At 43.1% G+C, this 18528-nt stretch overlaps 1 protein-coding gene across 1 annotated transcript in view; it reads right to left on the reverse strand.

Annotated features, from left to right (window-relative positions):
* Nucleotides 1–11798: 11798 nt before the first annotated feature.
* Nucleotides 11799–18528, reverse strand: part of smg5 (SMG5 nonsense mediated mRNA decay factor) — a 28790-nt gene continuing 22060 nt past the window's right edge. The window contains exons 17-22 of the mRNA XM_067447983.1: nt 17508–17567; nt 17132–17291; nt 15589–15679; nt 15356–15430; nt 15132–15270; nt 11799–12914 (exon numbers count right to left, since the gene is read on the reverse strand). Of these exons, the coding sequence (XP_067304084.1) occupies nt 12831–12914; nt 15132–15270; nt 15356–15430; nt 15589–15679; nt 17132–17291; nt 17508–17567 (609 nt within the window). The 3' untranslated portion in view covers nt 11799–12830. The remainder of the gene's footprint in view (nt 12915–15131; nt 15271–15355; nt 15431–15588; nt 15680–17131; nt 17292–17507; nt 17568–18528) is intronic.

Consider the following 18528-nt stretch of genomic DNA (forward strand, 5'->3'; position numbering starts at 1 on the left):
TTCATTATTCAAGTCTTCGCTTTTGAGTGACTCGCTTATAAAGACGGTGTTCCCTTTCGAGAGAGGTTCCTCGTATTACGTATGGGAAAAACTCCTTTTCTCGAGAATGTGAAGCAAAACTTTTAATAAAGGTATCTATGTAAAGCGCAGTGAGCTGCACGGCCATAGCCCAGCGCGAGGAGCGCTCTGATTGGCCGGGCTGCGGCAACTGCAGGAACCTATGGTGAGGCGGCTGAGAGGAACGAACCAATGGGGGGCGTTCCAGAAGCCCGCCGAAAAAGGTGCTTATATTTGCATACAGGAGGCTATATAAGACCCTAATTCGCCATAGGTGTCAGATTTTATCTCCTTCAGCGATACCTTCGCTGGTCTCCGGAAGAAGCACCGCCGTTGAAAAGGCACCAGCGGAACCTGCAGCTGAGGACGACGGACTCCCTCTCCGCCTTCTCTGCCGTTCCAGCTACGCCATCCGGCGTTATATATCCTTTAAACTGTGTCTATGTTGAGTGTTATATGTGTTTGTGTTGCCGCTGCAACGCCACTTCTAGAGCTTACAGGCTTGTTCTACTCGAGGACTCTCTCGTTCCGCCGCGTCGTTAAGCGCCGCGGAAAGACGGAGCTCTTCTCACTCTCCCTCTGCTCTCGTCCCGTCGCGCTGAATAGCGCCGCGGAAAGAGAGAATGTTAGAGGACATGAGCACACTCAAGCCGAAGCTCTCTTCACTCTGCCGCCGCCGCGGCTCTTCTTCCGCCGCTGCCACAGAGTTGTTCCCACTCTTCTCTCATTCCGTCGCGCTACAGCCGCGGACAGAGAATACTAGAGTGAATAGGCGAACTCGAGCCGAAGCTCTCGCCGTGCTAGAAGCGCCGCGGACAGAGTTTTACCTCACGCTTCCAATTCTCTCGTCCTGTCGCTCTATCGCCGCGGACAGAGAATACTAGAGTGAATAAACAAACTCGAGCCGAAGCTCTCGCCGTGCTAGAAGCGCCGCGGACAGAGTTTTACCTCACGCTTCCAATTCTCTCGTCCTGTCGCTCTATCGCCGCGGACAGAGAATAATAGAGTGAATAAACAAACTCGAGCCGAAGCTCTCGCCGTGCTAGAAGCGCCGCGGACAGAGTTTTACCTCACGCTTCCAATTCTCTCGTCCTGTCGCTCTATCGCCGCGGACAGTGAATAATAGAGTGAATAAACAAACTCGAGCCGAAGCTCTCGCCGTGCTAGAAGCGCCGCGGACAGAGTTTTACCTCACGCTTCCAATTCTCTCGTCCTGTCGCTCTATCGCCGCGGACAGAGAATACTAGAGTGAATAAACAAACTCGAGCCGAAGCTCTCGCCGTGCTAGAAGCGCCGCGGACAGAGTTTTACCTCACGCTTCCAATTCTCTCGTCCTGTCGCTCTATCGCCGCGGACAGAGAATACTAGAGTGAATAAACAAACTCGAGCCGAAGCTCTCGCCGTGCTAGAAGCGTCGCGGACAGAGTTTTACCTCACGCTTCCAATTCTCTCGTCCTGTCGCTCTATCGCCGCGGACAGAGAATACTAGAGTGAATAAACAAACTCGAGCCGAAGCTCTCGCCGTGCTAGAAGCGCCGCGGACAGAGTTTTACCTCACGCTTCCAATTCTCTCGTCCTGTCGCTCTATCGCCGCGGACAGAGAATACTAGAGTGAATAAACAAACTCGAGCTGAAGCTCTCGCCGTGCTAGAAGCGCCGCGGACAGAGTTTTACCTCACGCTTCCAATTCTCTCGTCCTGTCGCTCTATCGCCGCGGACAGAGAATAATAGAGTGAATAAACTAACTCGAGCCGAAGCTCTCGCCGTGCTAGAAGCGCCGCGGACAGAGTTTTACCTCACGCTTCCAATTCTCTCGTCCTGTCGCTCTATCGCCGCGGACAGAGAATAATAGAGTGAATAAACAAACTCGAGCTGAAGCTCTCGCCGTGCTAGAAGCGCCGCGGACAGAGTTTTACCTCACGCTTCCAATTCTCTCGTCCTGTCGCTCTATCGCCGCGGACAGAGAATACTAGAGTGAATAAACAAACTCGAGCTGAAGCTCTCGCCGTGCTAGAAGCGCCGCGGACAGAGTTTTACCTCACGCTTCCAATTCTCTCGTCCTGTCGCTCTATCGCCGCGGACAGAGAATAATAGAGTGAATAAACTAACTCGAGCCGAAGCTCTCGCCGTGCTAGAAGCGCCGCGGACAGAGTTTTTCCTCACGCTTCCAATTCTCTCGTCCTGTCGCTCTATCGCCGCGGACAGAGAATAATAGAGTGAATAAACAAACTCGAGCCGAAGCTCTCGCCGTGCTCATTCTACCGCCGCCGTGCTGAAGCGCTGCGGACAGAGAATACTAGAGTAAGTTAGACGAGCGAGCTCGGGCTGTTGGGTATGTCAAGAACAATGTCGCTGCAGCGCGCGCTTACTGCCAAGGAAGTTGTAATGGCTGCCTTGTCATGATAGCGCGCGCCCCTTCCACAGCGCGTTGCTGACTAGAGCGCGGCTTACGTCATAGCACGCGCTCACTGTCAGAGCATAAGGGCGTCGGAAAATGGCTGCCAAGCTAAGCCCTTTTTTCACTCTATCACTTCCAGTCCCCTTTATTCAGGCGGCTGGAAAGGTTTTTACACTGTAGACAAAGTGTCCACTACACAGTGTGCACCCCTACATAAGCACTGTTAATTCAGCCCCACAAAATCACAAATAAATCCCGCCGCGGCCGGATTACACCATATAAAGTCAACTAGCCTTATTGCAGTCAACTAGCCTGTGGTCAAACACGCTTGTCTGCATGCGCGCTTTCAGTCTAGACTAGAGCATAACGGCATTGTGGAATGGCTCACATACCACCCGCACTTCCTTACATTCTCCCAGTTCCCTTAAGTTAAGTGACTGGAGATGAAATATTGCAGTCAACTAGCCTGTGTTAAACACGCTCGTCTGCACACTAATGCTGTGTGCGTTTACCCCTGTGGATTTGCTCACTGGTTTGCACCGTGGGTATTCTACGTAGGTTGTGCGCCACTGCACATTGTTTACACTACACACAAAAGAGCTTTCTATGTAGGAAATGTGCCCACTTTACAGTCTGCACTCCTGCACCCAAGCACTTTTCACAAAGTTCACTCTCGCACACACAATATAAATGTGAGGCGTGCGCCCACTGCAAAGCCTGCACCGCCAAAACTAACACTATCCCCACAGTGTTACAAGCAGTGTTACAGCACAAGCAACCCGGCTAACAGGCCCCTATTACTAAGCGGCCAGCCCCCGAATCTAATTCAACCCCTGGCTTTACGAGCCCAGGCCTGGCAGGCCATTCCTGGTATATAATATTGGGTGTTGAACATATAAAATGAGGTTCTCGCTACAGTTTTGCTCGCAGACCCCGCGATTCAAGCCGTGGTCGAGCCCTCTGTAAGAAGCAGTGTCAGTCACGTGCTTCTCGCTGAGGCATTGAGACTGTTAAAGGAGAGAGCGGCGAAAACAGTACACCCGACGCTAGCGAGTCAGGTTTTTACTGTCGCTAATTCCTCATGCCGAAAATGGGTGGCGGTCTCAGGCCCATTTTCCAGGCATCTGAACAAAGCACTTATGACACGCTCGTTTCAAGGTGCTGACGGTGAAACAAATCCTCGCGCACATTCGCCCCGGGGATTGGGTTTTCTCAATAGATCTGAAAAACGCATACTTCACGTTACGATAACCCCCCACCCCCACTACAGGCCATTCTTGAGATTCGCCTTCGAGGGGCAGGCTTATCAGTACAGTCATTGTCATAGACTCAAGACTTACGGCATAAGAACCACCACGTCTTGATAATGTACATAAAATCGCTAGGGCAGCCGAGATCAGACTCTGTTCACTGCATGGCTAAGCATCTCCTTTTATGGGCAGAGCACAATCTGAGCTCCCTAAGGGCGGCTTACGTGCCAGGTATTCTGAATCAGGGTCCGGACATGTTATCCAGAGGACCCATGTCCCCAGGGGGATGGTCCCTTTACCCGCAAACAATTCAGCTTGCACAGCACACGCTGCCCAATATTTTTTCTGCAAACGCAGGGATGCCCTGGCCCATGTTGGCCCAGACTCCCTCTATATGTTCCCTCCGATCGCGATCCAGCTGCAGCCGGTGCTTTTTAATAGCCCCACTTTGGAAGAACCGCACATGGTTCTCCATACTGTTTCAGCTGTCAGACACAGCCCCATGCCTATTCTGCCAATGAAAGGGAAGGTCTGGCATCCCAATCCCGAGCTGTGGGCCCTCCACGTATGGCCCATCAACGGTATCCGGGAACCTCTCTGACAAGTTATGAACACTATTTCGGAAGCTAGAGCCCCTGCTATCTGGCAGCTCTGCTTGAAGTGGTCAGTGGTTTTCTAACCAATGTGCTACGCGAAACATCGACGCACACTCATGCGAACTGGCGGAACCGCTCGCTTTCTCCAAGAGCTAATGGATGCGGGTCGTCCCCCCTCCATACTCGGGGTGTGTGTCTCCGCCATAGCAGCTAGCCACGCTCCTATCGCGGCACATTCACTAGGGAAAAGTGATCTTATTGTGTGTTTTCTTAAAGGGGCCAGGAGATTCAGCTCGCCTTGCCCCTACCTCGGTCCCTATTTGGGACCTCGCCATGGTTTTGGAGGCCGTGAAGGGTTCCCCCTCCTAACCACTTCAGAACACGAGCTTGAAGCACATATCACTCAAAACCGTTTTTCTGCTGGCTGTGGCCTCGGTTAACCGAGTGGGTGGCTTACCTGCACTCTCGGTGAGCCCTTCCTGTCTTGAGTTTGGGTCCAGCAACTTCAAGGTTGTGCTCAAACCGAGGCATGGTTTTATGCTGAAAGTGCTATCAACCCCTTCAGTATGCAGGTCTTTGCACTGCTTAACCCGCGTCTTAGAGAGAATAAGACGCAAACATATTCTGCCCAGTCAGAGCTTTGAGATTGTATCTAGAGCGCTCCGCCCCCTTCAGGCAGTCGGATCAGCTCTTCATTGCTTCGGTGGCCGCACTAAAGTTGTGCTGTCATGAAACAGTCTCTCACACTGGATAGTGGATGCAGTCCCACTAGCATATAGGTCCAGGACCTAACCTGTCCTACAGGCATTTAAGCCCACTCCTCTAGAGGCATGGCCTCATCTTGGGCTTGGTCGTGTGACATTTCTTTGGAAGATATCTGTGCGGCGGCAGGCTGGGCCTCTCCGTCCACTTTTATCAGATTCTACAAGTTGGAGGTTCCAGCTCTACAAGCAGGGCTTCTCTCCATCTAGGCTCTATCTTGACCCTGGCAAACAGATTGCCTTACATTTTGGCCTGTACACATTAGTCCTTAAGCACTATTCATTCATCATAAGATCCGACTATGTCCGATCAGCTGTTCAAACGAACCGACTCTTCCGGTTCTTCATTCCCCTTATAAGCCGCCTCTGTCGGTGTCTCGGGGGTTTATAACATGTGCTTTGGGTATACTGGGTCAGTCAGCACACACGGCGCTTTACATTGTGTTCCCATACGTAATACGAGGAACCTCTCTCGAAAGGGAACGTACTCGGTTACTTTCGTAACCTCGGTTCCCTGAGAGAGAGGAACGAGTATTACGTTCCGTGCCGTGTTTATGCTTCTCAGGTATCGCTTCAGTCGATCTTAAAACCTGACACCTATGGCGAATTAGGGTCTTATATAGCCTCCTGTATGCAAATATAAGCACCTTTTTCGGCGGGCTTCTGGAACGCCCCCCATTGGTTCGTTCCTCTCAGCCGCCTCACCATAGGTTCCTGCAGTTGCCGCAGCCCGGCCAATCAGAGCGCTCCTCGCGCTGGGCTATGGCCGTGCAGCTCACTGCGCTTTACATAGATACCTTTATTAAAAGTTTTGCTTCACATTCTCGAGAAAAGGAGTTTTTCCCATACGTAATACTCGTTCCTCTCTCTCAGGGAACCGAGGTTACGAAAGTAACCGAGTACGTTTACCGCCATCTAATGGTGTAATAATTATAAATATAACTTCTGAAAGTTAGTTCTGCTTTTGTTCATGGACAGGGACTATTTACCAGTGGAATATAAGCTTTTTGTGATTTTACTTTATAAAAATGAAATTGAAATTTTTTGTTTTCATATTTGTAACCGTTTTATGAAAAGGAGTAAGGTATTCAAGGCTAATGCAGTATCGTGGATAATTCTGCTTCGCTTAGTGCCTAACCTTCAGCCGTGATTTATTCACTATACAGCCCAGCCTGCTTAAAGGTCCCGTTTTTCGCGATTCCATCTTTCAAACTTTAGTTAGTGTGTAATGTTGCTGTTAGAGCATAAATAATACCTGTAAAATTATAAAGCTCAAAGTTCAATGCCAAGCAAGGTATTTTATTTAACAGAAGTTCTTTTTCAAAGCCTACAGCGAACGGCCGGTTTGGACTACAGCAGGAAGTGCAGGGATGTAATGACGTCACTAGAACCGTTTGTTGACTAACCCTCCCACAAGATCACGCAAAATAGGGGGCGTGGTCTCGTTGCTCTCCCACGTGGAGAAGAGCGCGCAGCGCTTGTATCTCCCAAACTGCAATTCCTTAACTGGCCGCTAGAGGCAGGCTCCAGAAGGGAGCAGAATCTCATTGAGCCCCATGTTAAAATTCTCAACTTTACAGCAGAAAAAAAAACATGTTTACAGCCTGGTACAAATTGTGGTTTTTGCCTATACGGCTAATTTTGATCTTCATGACAACTGTGAGGGGGTGAATTTTTTTATGACTCATTCGTTTACGCTATATAAAGCCTTAAAGTTCTGCATAATTAAGGGCGTGGTTACAAGTGGATAGCCATTTATCTGCGTCTATAGTCATTGCGTCACCTCAGCTCCGCGCACATCCCGTCTTTTTGCACATTTTCTGTTATCCGGGAGTGACACGCAATGACTCGCTCACAAGATGGCAACGCCCAGCTCGCCTCTACTTTAAGCTTCAGAACGGCTTATCGGAATCCTATGAGTGACGTCACGGACACTACGTCCATATTTTTTTACAGTCTATGGTATCTCCCCGTTAAGGTAAGAGCCGGGACCTTTCCGGGCAAAGTGTGCTTAGCTGCTGTCCAATCACAACACGGAAAGCGCTGGCCCAATCAGAACTCGTTACGTATTTCTGAAGGAGGGACTTCATAGAACAAGGAAATCATCAGGCCGTTTTTAGGACAGAGGAAACAGCGCTGTACAGATAAGTAAACTGTGTGAAAAATACTGTGTTTTTACACGCGAAACATGAACTCATGTTATATTGCACACTGTAAACATAATCAAAGCTTCGAAAACACGCGAAGAACGGGACCTTTAATACCATAGACTGTAAAAAAATATGGACGTAGTGTCCGGGATGTCACCTATAGGATTCCGATAAGCTGTTCTGAAGCATAAAGTAGAGACAAGCTGGGCGTCGCCATCTTGCGAGCATGTCATCGCGTGTCACTCCCGGATAACAGAAAATGGCCAAAAAGAAGGGATGTGGGCAGAGCTTAGGTGAAGCAATGACTATAGACGGCAGTTTAATGGCTAATCACCTGTAACCACACCCTTATGCCCAATTATGCAGAACTTTAAGGCTTTATATAATGTAAACGAATGAGTTATAAAAAAAATCACCCCCTCACAGTTGTCAAAATTAGCCTAAGAGGCCAAAATCACAATTTGTACCAGGCTGTAAACATGTTTTTTTTTCTGCTGTAAAGTTGAGAATTTTAACATGGGGCTCAATGAGATTCTGCTCCCTTCTGGAGCCTGTCCCTAGTGGCCAGTTGAGGAATTGCAGTTTACATTACTTCCGTATTGGCTTCAAAAGAGATAGAGAGATCACGGAGGTTGCCGCTTGCTTAATACCAAGGGGGTAATCTAGCACTCGGAAAGCGTTCCACCCATAGGGGCGGCCATTGCTAACCAAGCCATCACCTGCTGTTAGCATCCCATTGACTCCCATTCATTTTTGAGTCACTTTGACAGTGAATAACTTTACATCTGAGGCATTTAAAGACTCCATTTGTCCATTGTTTATTTATAAAGAAACACGACAATGCATAAAAGGCTCCATTACCTTGTATCTTACACTATCGCCCCGCAGAAGCTGTTTTTGTAAAAATAGGCTAACGATTGCGTCATAACCAACGCGACTCTGTCACACAGTTGAGAAATTACCGTATAGTCGGGGGGACGTGGAGACATAAAGTCTGATAAAGTCAAGGGAGAAGAATGAGGAGAAGCCAATAGTGAGCCAAAAGCAACGGGACAAAACATTTAAACAACGTGATTCAGATTTAACTTTCCACAACTACTAGAAGACCTACAGCTGTCCGACAGGAGGCTCACGTCACATCTACGTCGTCAAGCTCAGTCTGAGCCTGCGCAGTTCGCTCAGTCATCAGGAAGTGAGTGCTTCTAATTGACCTTAAAGTGACCGAAGTGACCTCATTTTCCACCGTTGAAGTCTATGGGAACGCTCTATCCATTTATTTTACTGTCCATGCTTAATACACAGCTAGTCGTGGATTAATCCAAGTTACGTAATTAATGATCAGGCAGATATAAGGCCCAGGCAGTTTTACGCCCCTGTTGTTCCTGACGCGAATATACGGCGAAATAACATAATTAAATCTCGAGGCTCGAAACTCTAACAATAAATTATAGTGTTCATAGCCACACCCACACACACACACACACACACACACACACACACACACACACACACACACACACACACACACACACACACACACACACACACACACACACACACACACACACACACACACACACACACACACTCTTAAAGGGATAGTTCGCGCAAAAAAAGAAGTAATTTAGCTACTTCGATTTTTTCTTTCTTTTTTTCTGCTGAACACAAAAGAGGATATTTTGACAAATGTTGCTAACCAAACAGTTGATGGTCCCCATTGATCCCATTGTTTTTCTATGCTAGCAAGTCAAGTCAATGTTTAACTGTTTATCTTTTGTGTTCAGCAGAAAAAAGAAATTCATGCATGGAACAAATGAATGGTTAGTAAACGATGTCAAGAGTTTTCATTTTTTGGGTGAGCCATCGCTTAAAGAAGAAAAAAACATTTAGGCCTACAGATAATACAGAAACTTAACTGATACAGAGATTAAAGAAATTAAAATAATGCTATATACAAACATTAAACAAAATTCAAATGAAAAAGAATGGGATTAAAAGGCTTGGGTGAGAATTGAGATGAACAAAAAAGATTTCTTATAGGCCTATATTATTTTATTCATATGTTATTTTAGCATATAATAATATTGACAAAAATGTCAAACTTCACTGTAATGCTGTCAGGGATATTTAATGATTTTTCAAGCGGCATTCCCACTGTTTAGTTTAGTCACAGCACTCTTTAGTTTTCAGCTGTGGTATCATTTTCCCATCCTCCATTCCACTGGAACCCCAGGGTACATTTGGTCATTGGACTGGACTGCAAATAATTCTTCCCTATAAGTGGGGCAAAGCCTGGCCATTCTTTGACAGTGTGGCACTGGGTTCTTTGCCAGAGAACTGGCCATAATGCCACAATGAGATCTCGGCAGAGGGCCCAGTGCAGCTGAGGGCATGAGACACTGGACATAACTGAATAGAGACCTACTTAGACCCAATAGATACTGAAGGACAGACCCTGTAAGAAAGAGAAGGACCAGGTAATAGCAGGTTATAGTGTATGCAGCATTCCATGAATATAAACTTCCACTGAATTTTTTTTTTGTATATAAAGTTTTTTAAGCAAATAGTTTAGGACAAAAAAATTAGGGGATTAATTGAATTAAACCTTCAAACATATTATACATTCTAGCATAGTTTAATATATAAATAAAATGAAAGGAACTTTTAATGCTTCAGCAAGACATTTTGGACAATTTCATGCTTCCAACTTTGTATATATATGTGTGTATATACATGTGTGTGTATATATATGTGTGTGTGTGTATATACATGTGTGTGTGTGTATATATATATATATATATATATATATATATATATATATATATATAAAAATAAAACTTATTTTTAATTTAGGGATGGCCCCTTCCCGTTCCAACATGACGGTGCACCAGTGCACAAAGCAAGGTCCATAAAGGCATGGATGAGCGAGTTTGATGTTGAGTCATGACCACAACCTGATAGAACACCTTTGGGATGAATTAGAGCTGAGACTGTGAACCAGACCGCCTCGTCCAATATCAGTGCCTGACCTCACTAACGCGCTTCTAGAAGAATGGCCAAAAATTCACATCAGCACACTCCTAAACCTTGTGCCTTCCCAGAAGAGTTGAAGCTGTTATAGCTGCAAAGGGTGGGCCAACTCCATATTACACCCTACGGATTAAGAATGGGATGTCATTCAAGTTCATGTGCATGTAAAGGAAGGCGTCCCAAAACTTTTGGCAATATAGTTACGTTAGGTCAACTGTATTATCCCCAAGGGTCAAGTTGTTTCACAGCCAGCGGTAATCCATACAGTCAGCAAAAACAAACAACAAAAAAGAGAAAAATAAACAAAAAAATGTGTATGTTAGCCTGCATATACATCATACGTATCTGTCTTCCAACGTCCTTATCATCTTTCATGTGCTCAGAAATGAAATGTCCCAAGATATTTCACTTATTCGCACAGTAAGAATCTTACCAGACAGCCTAGAGTGGAAAGGTTGCATTTTTTATCTTTCTTAGTTCTGCTAATCCTAACACCCTTAATAGCATTATATATAATAGTGTTTAGAGCCATACGAAGAACCTATATTTAGAAGCTGTTGGAGACAGCATAAAGAGGTAACTTTTAACGGTTAAGTCGATCAAAAGCTTAATAACTGCCACTAACAAAACAGACAACACTGAAACTTGTAATTAACCATGAATCATAAAACCAGTAAAACAGAAAGTGGGGCTAACCGTACTTCCATTTTTAAGATGTTCAGCAGAGATATGGTCTAGGCCACTTTTTTGGCAGATAGTTTGCTTATAGCTCGATACACCTCATGTGATGTAATAGCTATTGGCTCTTTACCCTCAATATTGCCCATCTTCTACAGATCATCTTGGACACAATTAAATATATTACAATAATGCTGTGTCCATAACTCTGCAATGTTTTCTGTTACAGAGACTCCTCTAAGGTAACATTTCTCACTTCTTTCCAGAAATCAGGAATATTATTATTTAACATCTGTGCCATCGAAGCAGCCCTCAAGGTTTGCTAATTTTTAAATGAATATCACACTTATATTTTGCATTGGTACATTTACTCAACGTACAGGTCTGGATCTACCCACCATAAACTATAACCATAATTTAGAAGCTTTTCGAGTTTCAGCATAATTCTTCGGCTACATACTTATTCCAACCAGGCCTAATGTTCTTACTCTTATGCTTAAAATATGACTTATTAACCGAGAGCAGACAAATTTATATTTCAAATAAACGCTGTCCTTTAACATGTTCTATTCATTAAAGAACACTTACAAATTATAACATTTTCACAAAAATATTAAGCAGCACAAAAACTGATAAATATTTCTTCAGCAGTTAATGCAGTAGGTCTATATAAGAACGATTTTTGACTGAAAACTGGAGTAATGATGGTGAAAATTCAGCTTTGCATCACTGGAATAAATTATATTTTAAGTCTACCTGTATTCAAATAGAAAACGGTTATTTAAACTTGTAATAATATTTCAATTTTTTTTAATAGATGATTTAAAACTGGACTTTGCATTGGCATGCATTTGACAACCACGACAGGGACAGAAGAGCATTTTTAAATGAAGTCTTTTTATTGTTTAATGCACTGCGTCACACATACATTTGTTTCCTTTGCGTTGTGCAATATGGGACAATTACTATGAGAATGTGATGGTGAATGGCTGGGACTAGATTTGTCGAGCAGTAATCTCATGTTTAGAGTCGAGCAGAAACACTTCCACATCTGTCAGAAAAGAATCATATGTTTGTAACTGAGCCGATTCTTTATGCCATAACAGAAAAGAAACATCCCTACACCAAACCTCATTCCTGTGTTCAGCACAGCATACAAAGGCGATAATACGACATACAAAAATAAAATCAAATAAAAGCAACCATTTGCCAGACTTCCTGCTCATACACAGATAACACAATACATTAAATCACAAAGTTACACAGCAAAAAGAAAAAAAAAACTGCTGGGGAAAGCCACGTTATAAAGACCAAATCATCAAAAAGAAGTGTACACCCTATACCCTGAATCCTTCGTGACCCTAGGAACCGAGGGTAAACGCTAGACAAGGATGATTTCTGTTCTGTGCTCACCGCTGCAGTCAAAAACAGACATCCACGTGGCAGTGCAACCCCCACGACCGTAGCCAAAAGACGGAAATAAAAAAGAATCCAAAAACATTGTTCTATATATTTCAATTTATGGGTTTGTTTTTGACGTATATGCACATGAATGTTCGTTCTCTCTCAAAACATATACACTCATTTAATCGGCATATATGCCTGGTTATAGCTCACCAGGGGCACTGAGTTATTTCACCCTGTAGCTTTTAACCCTCCTGTGTCGGGGTCGATGATGCGCCGTTTTTGTTAAAGCCCCTGTGCATCTGACTTCTCTTTTCTCCGAACACTTCCTGCACCCTCCTTTCCATACAAACCTCCATCTTTTGAGTTTTTTTTCCCCTGGAGACACAGATACAGACAGAGCAGTAAAGTTGGAGAGAGAGAGAGAGAGTGAGAGATTGAGAGAGGGGGAGTGAGTGTGCGATCAGCCGAATGCCAAGCCGACCCCCTGCTTCCCACGCTGTCTCTCAGCCCATCTCTTTCCATTGCCGGTAGAACTCTGTGATGTTCTTCAGCTCCATGCCTGCTGCTGCCACCGCCTGGACAGCCACCTACAGCCAAGTCAATGGACAAACAGAGTTAACACACAGGTCTGTGGAATACTTCATTCTGATTGGTCAATCGTGCCATCCAGTGGTACGCTATCCCCTGATGACAACTGGTAAAACATAAACAAAACAGGCTCATCCAGGTAACTGAAGCTGACACTTTATGCTTGATAGGAATGTTTTTTCTTGCTAGAAACTTTTGGAAAAACTTGGAAGGGAAGTTGGCTAGGAAGTTTTGCATTTGTTGAACTAATAATATATTAATATTCAAATCAATATTTTGTGTAGTTATTTAATAATAATCTGCATTATCGCGGACTCCCTCTCGTTTCATATTAATGCAGCTGTTGCCATTTTGCTATGATTGCTTTGTACACTGTAACAGATAAGATAAATAGGTACAATTTTAAAACAAGTTTCATCTCAAATCAATACCTCTTATCTTCATAATCATTTATGAGGTGAATTATGGTGTAATAAGTGGTATGACTGTTTGTATCCCTTTAATGTCCATCTAGTCTAGTCTTGTTTAAAGCGGAAGCTTTGCATTTAAATATTTTGGCTCAGATCAATATTTAATGTGTAATTATTTACTAATGTGGTAAGTAGCTGTGTAATAAGTAGGATTATCGCAGAATAATCCCTTCAGGGTATAGTATAGATGTATAGAATAATCAAATGAGACCAAGTACATTTCTGAAATATTTGATCCCAGAAACTATATATCCAAATATAGGAATTAGCACAAAGCCATTTAAATATAATAATGATAATAATAATAGTAAAAAAAATAGTCAATGGAATTAAATTATATAGTCACTACATAAACACAGATTAGGCATAACATCATGACCATTGACAGGTGAAATTATCTTCATCACAGCACCTGTTAGTGGGTGGGATATATTAAGCAGCAAGTGAACATTTGTCCTCAAAGTTGATGCGTTACAAGCGGGAAAAATGGGCAAGCGTAAGGATTTTAGTGAGTTTGACAAGAGCCAGATTATGATGGCTAGACGACTGGGTCAGAGCATCTCCAAAACTGCAGCTCTTGTGGGGTGTTCCCGGTCTCTATCAAAAGTGGTCCAAGGAAGGAACAGTGATGAACCGGCGACAGGGTTATGGATGGCCAAGGCTCATTGATGCACATTCGGAGTGAATGCTGGTCCGATCAAACAGACTCAAGAAGTTGCGCAAGAAGTTAATGCTGATTCTGATAGAAAGGTGTCAGAATACACAGTGCTTCGCAGTTTGTTGCGTAGGCACGTGAGCATCACAACTGAATCATGGAGCAATGGAAGAAGGTGGTCTGGTCTGATTAATCATGTTTTCTTTTACATCACGTGGATGGTCGGGTGCAGGTGTATGCCTTACCTGGGGAACACATGGCACCAGGATGCACTATGGGAAGAAGGCATCACCTACCCAAGCATTGTTGTAGACCATGTCCACCCATTCATGGAAACGGTATTCCCTGGCACATGGGACAGGGCGACTGCACTGTATTAAGGAAAGGATGCCTGGGGCCATGTATTGTGAGATCTTGGGGAACAACCTCCTTTCCTCAGTTACAGCATTGAAGATGGGTCGAGACTGGGTCTTCCAACATGACAATGACCCGAAGCACACAGCCAGGATAACCAAGGAGTGGCTCTGTAAGAAGCATATCAAGGTTCTGGTGTGGCCTAGAAAGTCTTCAGACCTAAACTCAATAGAGAATCTTTGGAGGGAGCTCAAACTCTGTGTTTCTCAGCGACAGGCCAGAAACCTGACTGATCTAGAGAAGATCTGTGTGGAGGAGTGGGCCAAAATCCCTCCTGCAGTGTGTGCAAACCTGGTGAAAAACTACAGGAAACGTTTGACCTCTGTAATTACACAAAAAGGCTACTGTACCAAATATTAACTATTTACTGCGTAGTTGTGAAGCTGTTTTATATCTCTACATGACAACTGCTCTCTCTGGCTCACCGGCAGCACCAAAGCAGATTTATACATTTCGCTGCAATCATACTTGTCAAAGGTTTAGAAGACATAGCTGATTTGTTGTTATTAAGAAATAAGATCAAATAGGTTTTTGAATCAAGATTGCAATCTTTTAATAATTAATCGTGAAGCACTTCTCTAATACAATCTTATAATGTTTTGGTCATAGTGCCCAACAATACCACACTATTATGACTATTTAAAAGCCTATTTAGAGTCTTATAATACACAACTGACCTTCATGGAAGCTGATCTTTCAGTCAGCTCCTCCAATGAGTGTCCTGTTAAAATGGTTACCATGCCAGCAGTGTCTTCATCTCCACTGCTCTGAGATCCCGTCAGCTGGCGACAGCTGTCCACCATCTTATACAGGTGCCTGCCAATGGAAACAACTAATGCAGTGATACTGTATGCAGAAAACCTTAGAGGGCTTCACTAGAAGTGAAGATGAGGGTGCTTACCAGGCTTCTATGTCCTGTCGCTTTAATTTGTCCCTCTCAAAGCTTCTTCCCGACTCTTTTTGACAGCGGATGTACCTGTTGAATAATAAGTAAGATTAAATGGTCAAGCATGACACATTAAATCATTGATTTTGACTGTTTTAATGGTGCAGTTTGAATCAGACGTCATGCTCTACAGGTCTGCAGTCTGGAACAGAACTTCAATCTTAGCATCTGCTGAGCTCAAGATGTACCTGTTCCCTTTCCGAAACTCTGTCTCAAGGAACCTGATGCTATCTCTTGCTCCAGAGTTCTCTTTCTTCAGCATATCCAGACCATCAATCACTGCAAGAGGCCAGAAATGTATCTCAGTCAGGCAATTTGTACAAACATGTATTGATTGATCATTCCTGGCAGCTAGCACCTTCTGTGCAAAATGCCCATTAAGATTAATTTTCATTACATTGGAGGTGCCAAACTGGAGAAGTTTAGATCTTAAATCATTTAAAGTGTAGTCATTTAAAAAGAACTAGTGTAAAAACTGTTAGCCAATTAAAAATATTGGCACATAAAATCAAAAGGCTGCCATTAAGATTTCAAGAATCGGTGGCCAAGGCTCCCACTCTTTTCACAGATACATTTCCTTTTCAGTGTGATTTCCAGTTTCTAAGTCAGACTGATATGCTAAGGAATCATTTAGAAATTATACATAAAATGCTTTGCATGACTCAAAAAAATGTTTTGCCCATAATATCAGGCTTCGCTGCAGTTTACAGTCTAGTTATTGTGTTTAAGTTTGTGCAGTTATTTTAGTCGTGTTTATATACTGTTAAAGAATTTTTATTATTATTAAATATAAATATGATTTATATTTTTATTTAAAATATTTGTCCATTTTAAATATTTATATATAGCTTAATTTTTTTATTTATTTTAGATTCAGTTTTTGTATTTTTGATACGTCAAACTTGTTTTAGATAGTTTTAAAAGTAAGACGGTTTTATAATATTTCTTTATTTTGTGATCAACATTTTATCGTCTTTAGATATAAAAAAATAACCTTTTCAAACTAACTAACTTACGGGGGGGGGGGGGGGGGGCAGACATATTATCAATAATTTGAAAGAAAAGGGAGAAAAAAATTGAACATGACATTATATGGTCAACTAAAAATTAAGATGAGCGCATACTTAAGCTTTGCTGTTGTTGGTTGCCACAACAACAATAAACTGAAGAGATTCCTGGAAAGTATATGTTTTGAGTACTAGCAAACAAAAGAATGTCAGTATACAGCATCATATGCATTGCATTTAAGGTGTTCACACGGTTAGTTTGGTCTGGACCGAAGTGTTGTCCTTGGTAACAGTAAGACTGTTCCTAAAGATACAGAACCTAAAGGCATAGGGTTCACAACCTTGGTCGTTTTTTATGATGTATTGCCTATTTCGTGATGGAACTTACCGAACATCCAAAACAATGGTGTGTGCTGGGCTAAATGTGCTTGTTATATGCGTGTAGCCTACATTTGATGATATCCCTCCGTTACAAACACAAATATCTGCTGTGAGGATGCGTGGTTCTGATTCCTGTACCGAACTGTAATGGATGTAAAGTTAGCTTTGGCAAGCTGTTTCAAACTCCCAAAACTAACTCAAAATGAAATTTAACTTGGCATGATTTTGTTTAAAAAGACATCACAATTCAATTTTGTTTGAAGTATATCAAAACCGTTATCATTTTGACGACCATTTCTGTAGAAACCCTCATTCGGAAATGGAAGGAGACTCGTGGACTGACCTGTGCGAGGGATGATAATGATGAAGCAGCCACTGGCAGCAAGCTGTCTGATCAGCCCCAGGTGCTGGCAGAGAACTGCAGTATCTGGCACCAGATAAGGAGACATGGAGGACTGGGCTTTGGGCTGTTGTAGACTGCCCTCCAGCTGAGAGACCTCCAACTGCAGAGAGACAGAGAGAGACAGAGACAGAGACAGAGACAGAGACAGAGAGAGAGAGAGAGAGAGAGAGAGAGAGAGAGAGAGAGAGAGAGAGAGAGAGAGAGAGAGAAGGAAATGGTTCATTACAGCTCCAATTAATTGAGAACATTTGAATAAATGTTGTGAAGAAGACATGCATTAATGAAAGCTAAAAATATACCAGACAGCTGGCCTGACCTGTAAGCGCAGCTGGGCCATATCTCTCATGAGCCGGTTTCTGCGAGCTTCCTCCTCCGCCTGAGGACAAGATGAGCCAAGGTCAATATAACCTCCTTGTAAAGTCAAAACATTACTCAGATTTTAGCTTTAGTAAACACAAGTTGTGAAAAAGCTGCAAAATATATATTTTTGCCCTTATAGAGGAATGTATTTGCATACCTCTTATTGTCCTACTGAAATTTAGTCATGCTCCTGCTTCAGATTTATACTATACCATGCATATTTCTTGTTTTCCAAATAGTTCTCCGTTTCTACACTACCATTCAAAAGTTCAGAATCAGTTTTTTTTAAAGAAATTATATTTTATTCAGACAAGACAAAATTGATCAAAGACTTTTAAATTGTTAAAGGGGTGGAGGGTCTAATGCTATATCAAGCATTCTGAGTTTTTTTTACACTGTTAAAGAGTTGGATTCTCATACTAAACATGGCCAAAGTTTCAAAAAATGTTTTGGACATATGACAGTATTTCAGTGCTATATACACTCCTTCCAGTTTCGCAAAATCCTTGTATGGACACTTCTCATGGAAAAGTGCACGCACACACTAACAAGAGCAGGAGAGAGAGCATGCCCATTAACCTCAGGTAAGAAGTTTTAAAAAATATCACCAAAGAAGTGTGTTTTTTGTTGTAAGGGAAGGATAACCTTGTTCACCTTTCCAAAGAACCAGCATTAAGGAAATGTACGTGTGTATGCAGTTTGTTTTTCAAGTGTGTTCCTGGCATTTTCGGCAACGAATGTTTTAAGGCCTGTTGGATTTGCAGATTGTTGCAGGCGGTGAGTGAAACTGCATCAAATGTCTGTGTTTTCTGCAATATGCGGTTAAGTGGATATAATGTAAATAACACAAACATATAGTGAATCAATAGTTATGCATAATGCGATGCAGTAGCGTAACTTTGTTTTAAAAAGTGGATGAGTCATGAGAAGTCATGTTTAACGTGATAGTTTCATCCTTAACGTTACATCTAACAATA

Source organism: Pseudorasbora parva, chromosome 7 (assembly GCF_024679245.1).
Source record: "Pseudorasbora parva isolate DD20220531a chromosome 7, ASM2467924v1, whole genome shotgun sequence".
Classification (NCBI taxonomy): Eukaryota; Metazoa; Chordata; class Actinopteri; order Cypriniformes; family Gobionidae; genus Pseudorasbora; species Pseudorasbora parva.